Genomic DNA, 6,901 nt, shown 5'->3' with positions numbered 1-6,901 from the left:
TATCTTAACTTTTGCATTTTTCCATTAATCGCTTCCCTATACAATTCGATGTTAATATCATTATGAGTACATAAATAGAAATAGATCTAGTAAGTTACAAATCAGGGGAGGAAGCGAAACGTAAATAATGGAGCATTACATTAGAATGACAATTGCCCTGATCAAAAGATAAAGTTGATAAAGCATTTGCTCAATGTTAAAATTGGAAGTACCGTCACAGATGCAGCTTCAATTCCCTTAGCATAGGTCAGATATCTGCTTTCGCTTCCACTTCCTCCTCCTAAATTTCAAGAAATTAACTATTCAATCAATAATTGAATCACCAAATGTGTATACTTGAGACTTGAGACTTGAGACTCGAGACTTGAGACTGAATATATGACACTCGAATTGTCATTGTTTACAAGCCTATAAAAAAATTCAATGATACAAATAACAGGATAAAAATAGGACATCTTACGGCCATCTTATCCCAGTCCTTTAATTTAGAATTTGTCAACATGTAACTGTCGCGTAACGGAGCCCATGCAGGTTGATTACTGTCTTCTTCACCTTTAGAAGTGGAAGCCTGTGTTGTACACAATTTGGGGTCAGTGTAAATGTTGATTGCTGATCTTGAGAAAAGAAATACTAACAATAATTTACTACCCAAATTACAGATCGGAAATGGCAGGTCAGAGAAGCTCATGTCTTCGGATGTGGACATTAGTCTGCCTTGTATAGGGAAAAAACACAATACCTCATGTTTTCAAAGAGTTATTATCTTTGGATTTTGGGGAGGGATACTCAAAAGGTTTATTGAAAATTTAGCACAAATGTTTACGGACGGTAAGTCTATGAAATCAAGGTAATATACAAAGAACCACTCATTTGTTTCCTGTATTTTCATCACCCTATTACCCATAATATTAGAGCTTCAAAATATCAAGATAGCCTTAAATGACATTGTCTGTCAAAATCATTCAATATTGAGTGTAGAAGGGTGGTTTAAAGTGCAACAAGTTAGAATGATTCTGCAACAACCTTCTTGACTGCCAAATGGTCAAAAAATAGCCACCAGGTGATATGGAGAAACTACTAATCTGAGAGATGTTTAGAAAAAAAATTGGATACTTTGACAAAACATCTATCACTAGAAGGTCGTTTTGAGGAAGGAAAGTAACTTGCAAGATATTTTGTTTGAATTACTTAGAAGGATAAAAAACAAGAATATCAAAGCCTTAATATCACTAACTTTTAAGCATAAATGCACAATGCTAATCCCAAGGAAGAACTCTTAGTACAATGTCAGAAGCACATCCCAACACTAAAAATGAAACCCAACAGTTTTTTCTGCATCGTACGATCCACCAATCCAGAGATCGGAATTGAATTGAGATATAAGTAAACCTATCAAAAACGATTGTTCAGGTCACGTCATTTTTGGTCGGGTCAATTTTAGGTTGGTTTCAGTCAATCCAATGGGTCAAAGATTTTTATAACTTTTTTTATCGTTAGATTTATTTCAAAAAACTATATGATTTTTTGTTTTCATAAAAAATATTTTTATATCAAAAAGACTAATATATCGATTTTAGGGTTAGAATAACAATGAAGATGTGGAACTAAAAATGCTTACATAAAACTAAAAACGGGTCAAAACAGTCGGGTTTACGTTTCGGTAGGTTTTGACCCTTTTTTTTTCCTCCGTTTCTTCGGGTGAGATTGTTTTTGAGTCACGGGTCGAAATTTTCAGGTTATCATCCACTAGTTGCAAGTCATGTTCCGGGTCAATTCTTGGTCGGGTAAAAATTTGACATGTCTAGAAGGGTGGTTATCAACCACATCACCAAGTTGTAGTTTGAGGATTGAGATTTTAGAATTCAAAAAAAAAAAAAAAAAAAACCAAAACACAATGAAAATAAGATGGCAAACCTTGGTGGTCGCCTCAGATTGACCAGAAACCTTCTTCAATTCTGTCATGAATGCCTCTTTTCTACGTTTCGTCAAAGCTGAAAAAAAGAATAATCTATCATGTCCAGAAATAAAAACAGAACACAATAGCACTTGCACATAGAGAGAACTCAAAATAGTACCATAGCATAAATCTGACCAGAAATTTCTCCAATGTTAGATTATTTCAGGTCTCTAAATGGAAGAAATAATGCATTTGGATATGAAGTTGAAGGTTCCATCATCAAAATCAAGAAAATCAATATGACCAAAGATAAAAGCTAGATCTCACGACTAATCAATGCAAATGACCTTCATCCTTTTCCTTCATACTATACTTGGTGTTTCATCCATTACCTTCTAAACCTACTGAGATCCCAAAGTGCACTGATAATAGAACCCTATCTCATCGTGATTCAATTGCAAGAAAGATAGGAACTCACGAGAAATTCTTTGTTGTTCTATCTCATCTGTCATTCTTGCATAAACCATGTTTGTAAAAGATTCATTCCCAACTTGGTAGCAAGATGATCACAATTCCACAATTCACAATAAACATTGAGGACTTGATCCAAATAATACAAATGACAAACCAAATTCCCAAGCCTCAACCATTCATCTGTGGCCCTAAGGTTCCTCCTCATAAAAAAACTGGATCTCTTTGCATTTGCAGTAAGAATTGTGATGACGCGGAAGCAACAAGTTGCGGTATTACAACTCATTTTGTTGGTATCCCAATGTGAATTGTTAACTTGAAATGTCCATTTTATCATAGTAATTCAAATACTCTAGAAAATGTATTTAATTAAAGCATAGAATAGAAAATACACATAATCAAAGATATCAAAGGTTAAAATATTATAACTTATAATGACAGGTACTCCATGATATTAAATCATAGGTTACATAACGGGGTTTTTGGTGTTCGGTAAGCTCAAAATCAGTTATAAAGCTGCCGTTATTTAACGTAACGGCCTCATTTTATTTCCATGCTCTTCCCCTTTTTTGATGAAATCAGAAAAGTTGACTGATTAAAGACAGTAAAATATAAAAATAAAACAAGACATTGAAGGCCCCTCTCCTACTAAACAAGATACTAGAAAGGCCACAGCCATCTAGAATACTGGTATCCCAGCTTCCTCCAGAGCAGTGATGTAACACAAGGAAACAAATATCTAGAACTATGAGTGGTGAAGCAACCTCAGTGCGGGGGTTTCCTATGAAAGAACCATAAATTTTAGAACTAGAGCAATACCCTTAGTGTCTTTAAAACTTGAAGGATTCAACCCTTTCTGAGCATTTTGCGCTTTACTAACCTGGAGACAAAACAGAAAATATGAGTTTGGATTATCAGGTGCCATACTACAAGGCACAAAACTAGTGAAATAGCACTTACTGCATTGAACAACTTGACAACTGGAAAATTGATCATTGCACGAGCATGATGAGCACATCAATTTCAAATTGAGATATTGATAATCAGATATCAAGTAAACATGGAAATCATTTAGAAAGACTGATCTGTGATTGACAATTAAGGATCAGTCATTATACCTCCTTTTGTGGCTACACCTATCAGAAATTTTTCATGTGAATCTAAGAAATTTGCCGGCTTTACGTGTCCTTTCTCCTCAACCTAATATTGCATCGAAACAATAAACTGTAAGTAAAAATTTACATAAATTCACTATATAAAAAAATATATTCTGAAAGCTAAATAGTGGGATACCAAGTGCTTTTCCTTCTTTGCTTCTCCTTTAACCTTGCGCTCACTGGCCTCTTCCGCAAGCTTTGCTACAACAAGCTTTTTATGTGCGGATAATACTGGTCCCTGCAATAAGACCCTTACATTAAATATGCATGTAACATACTTACATCCAAAAACTATCTTAAAGAAGAATAACACAAACTTGTACAAATTACCAGCGACTCTTCATCAACATGCTTCTTCATGATATTGTGAAATGCTACTCTAAAAGCGTTACAGCCTTCTGCAAACTTCATGATCCCAGTTTGAATTTCACGTTCTTCATTACCAAGGCTTGCCTCATCATCACTGTTTCCAGTAAAATCATCTCCCTCAGCCTCCATATCATCTTCATCAGTTTCAGGTGCATGCTCATCGTCAACTTCATCTTGCTCATCATCTGAATTATAATCTCTGGCCCTTTTGCGATATAATTTCTGCATTTTCTGACTAATTCTAACCTTTTTATCCATCTCAGGAACACCTTTCCTTTTCTTAGAATCACGATGTTTCTTGGGCATTTTCTTCCTTTTCTTCAACATAGTGAATGATGTGGGTTGTTCACCTTTGTCCACCATATTTTCTTCCCCGATTTCACACCTCAATCCTAAAAATTACCCCAAACATATCTCAAATTTTTATGGTTATTTTGAATAACTACAATCCATTACCCAATGTCATTAAGTGGCTCTCAGGTCTCACCTAGGTGGAATTTAGGGTGTTGGATGTACGCAACAATATCTTTGTCAATGAGAACAAAGAAGTTGATTCCGATTGACCCTTGAAAGCAAATATAATTTACAATCTTACATAAATAATAAGTATGCATGCTTCAATGAGTCATTTTACATAGTCGATTATGATTATTTAGACAGAAGCAAAAATTTATTACTCATCCTAACGGGAAAATAACCACCAGAAGCAACCAAGTGAATTTCAAAACAATAATTACCGAGAAAAATCCAAATACCAAGTTAGCAATATCTTAAAAGAGCTTATTAGTGATGAAATAACATCCTTGAACAATAGTAAGCTATCCAAAAACCGCTAATCAATTGACTTTAACAATATAACAGGAGTCATGGACAAACCCAAAATTGTGCCAATACTGATCAAATTCAAATGTAATCTTAAACTCATCAATCACAACAATCTGTATGTATACTGAATTCAACAAAGATGTCAAATTCACAAGTTACTAACAGTCGACATACAAACTTCATAAATTAATTTAGTAGTTATAAATAATCAATAAAGTGGCAAAGAAATATTCAGATATCAAACAAATTAGCATACCAACTATCAAGCACAAGCAGTGAAGGCCAAAGGCGTGAAGCAGTCAATTTAAGCACTACCCGAATATCCTTAATTTCGCCCCTGATTAACATTCAATTATCTAATCAAAATCGTACTCACATTTAAACTTAAACAGAACTATGTAAAAAGATGTTAAGAAATATACCTCGTATAGAAATACAATTGGAATCGATGGGAATGAAGAGATAATTCGAAGACGAGGAATTGTTTTCAATATTCAGACAGGAGGAAAGGAAAAATTAGGGTTTTGGGAGAGAGGAGCGATTTCAAGGGTTTTAGGAGAGAATTTGAACATTTAATTTATATGTTTAGTGGTGAATAGCTAACTTATAAAATTTTATTTTGGATAATTCCAATTATTTTTTTAATTACAGTAAATAAAGAAAAGGAAAGTGAAGAATGTAGGAGGATTGCCTATATTCGGGACATTACGTTTAAAAAATGGTATTTGATCCAATAGAATTATGATTAGATTATATTCAATTGAAAATTAATTGAACTAATTGCAATTATCATTTTTATGATTATGCGGCAAGCTAAAGAAAGTGAAAAGTCTAAAAAGAATCAAACTTTGGTTCTTTATGTAGAAAGAACGTTGTTCATTCATGCAATTGAGTTAGATGTTTGAGGTCAGACTAATCGGGTGAATATCGAATTTTGTGTTCACAATGATTTATGCATTGATATAACTTTATTTTTTAAGTCGAGTCAAAGTCAAATTAATTATTCGAGATCATATAAATGTCAAATCGAACTTGATTGAATGCCTTTTATGAAAAATCATACATACTCAATCTGAGACAAACTTCAATTCTTATTAAATAGAAGTAACAATTTTGAAATACATTATAGATCTAAAAATAGTTTGGTAAAAGAAAATTTAAAGGTGGGTTGAGACTTTTTTATGAAATTAAAGTCATATATAATAGTAGCTCAAAAATTTATACAATAACATCACGGAAATCCAAGCGGACAAAAGATCCAAAACCCTTCAAGTTTAAAATTCATGTCCTACAGTCATAGATATGCGACCTTTCCAAGCCTAGCTCAAGTAACTATGCAACTTAACAGCCCATATAATTTTAAATTTCTCTTTTTTGTGAAAAATTTAAATTTTTAAAATAATTTTTTGGAGTTGTGATAAACCCTTAATTTGTCCTTTCCGTGTATCTTATTATGGCTTGTTTGCACTCGATTTTCATTCATATATATGTTTTTTTGTTGGATTTACAACTTGGAGAGTGGAGATCAGAAAGTTAAACGAGCATGGTCGTTCGCAAGAGAACGACCACTCGGTCCCTAAACCTTGAACAACAACTTGAAGAGTGGAGATCAGAAAGTTGAACGACACTCGTTCCCTAAACCTTGAACAACAATTTGAAAAGTGGAGATCAGAAAGTTGAACAACCAATCGTTCCTTCTTCGAAGATGGACTTTTTGGCTTATTTGCTCTCTTAACGACCTTTTAACGTCATTTGAAGGATTATTCTCTGTTGGGAAGACTTAGGTTCTTAAGCTACACTATATAAAGAAGAGGTTTTGTAATATGAGAACAACTTATCTTTTTACTTTACATTACTTGTTCTAGCTTAATTGAAAGGATCATCTTATGCTTTTTAGTTTCTTTCTTCATCTTTGTTCTTAAACTCTATGTTTTTATCTTCTACAATCAACATTGAAAATCACAAAAATACTTCAATTGAAGTTATTTTAGTTATATAGTTATTCAATCTATTACTTTATTGCAAGTTGGGTTTCTGTTCTTCATCAACCTCCATTGTTGAAGGTTTAAGCTTCAATATTTTTATTGGTTTTTTTTTTTATCTTTGTTCTCCAATTGTTCTCATCTTTTGTAGATATCTTCTAATACTTCTTCTTAGTTATTATTGATAGTTTATTTTTGTT

At 33.1% G+C, this 6,901-nt stretch overlaps 1 protein-coding gene across 4 annotated transcripts; it reads right to left on the bottom strand.

The window, feature by feature from the left end:
* Positions 1-5,404, bottom strand: LOC130814110 (uncharacterized). 4 transcript variants are annotated; one of them, XM_057680115.1, is made up of 11 exons: positions 5,142-5,404; positions 4,976-5,056; positions 3,856-4,286; positions 3,662-3,763; positions 3,487-3,568; positions 3,329-3,348; positions 3,188-3,248; positions 1,915-1,991; positions 461-568; positions 213-280; positions 1-36 (listed from the first exon to the last, which is right to left on the bottom strand). In XM_057680115.1, the coding sequence occupies exons 3-10, from the start codon at positions 4,255-4,257 to the stop codon at positions 248-250; spliced, it is 885 nt and encodes a 294-aa protein (XP_057536098.1). In that variant the 5' UTR covers positions 4,258-4,286; positions 4,976-5,056; positions 5,142-5,404; the 3' UTR covers positions 1-36; positions 213-247. The 4 variants fall into 4 exon arrangements, with proteins under 4 accessions (XP_057536098.1, XP_057536097.1, XP_057536100.1 ...); XM_057680114.1 differs by having other exon boundaries at positions 1-280; XM_057680117.1 differs by lacking the exon at positions 4,976-5,056.
* Positions 5,405-6,901: the final 1,497 nt, after the last annotated feature.

The sequence above is a fragment of the Amaranthus tricolor genome, chromosome 5 (assembly GCF_026212465.1).
Source record: "Amaranthus tricolor cultivar Red isolate AtriRed21 chromosome 5, ASM2621246v1, whole genome shotgun sequence".
NCBI classification, from domain to species: domain Eukaryota; kingdom Viridiplantae; phylum Streptophyta; class Magnoliopsida; order Caryophyllales; family Amaranthaceae; genus Amaranthus; species Amaranthus tricolor.
Note: the sequence above shows the minus strand (reverse complement) of the source record. Positions and strands in the feature narration are given on the sequence as shown.

Bases quoted from the DNA above. Each gene is read 5' to 3' on its own strand.
- LOC130814110 (XM_057680114.1), bottom strand. From the start codon at position 4,257: ATGGTGGACAAAGGTGAACAACCCACATCATTCACTATGTTGAAGAAA. The intron at 3,249-3,328 runs GTAAGTGCTATT...TTTTGTCTCCAG, and splicing joins TTGTCAAGTTGTTCAATGCA to GTTAGTAAAGCGCAAAATGC. The intron at 1,992-3,187 runs GTATTGCTCTAG...TCTTTTTTTCAG, and splicing joins AAGTTTTAAAGACACTAAGG to CTTTGACGAAACGTAGAAAA.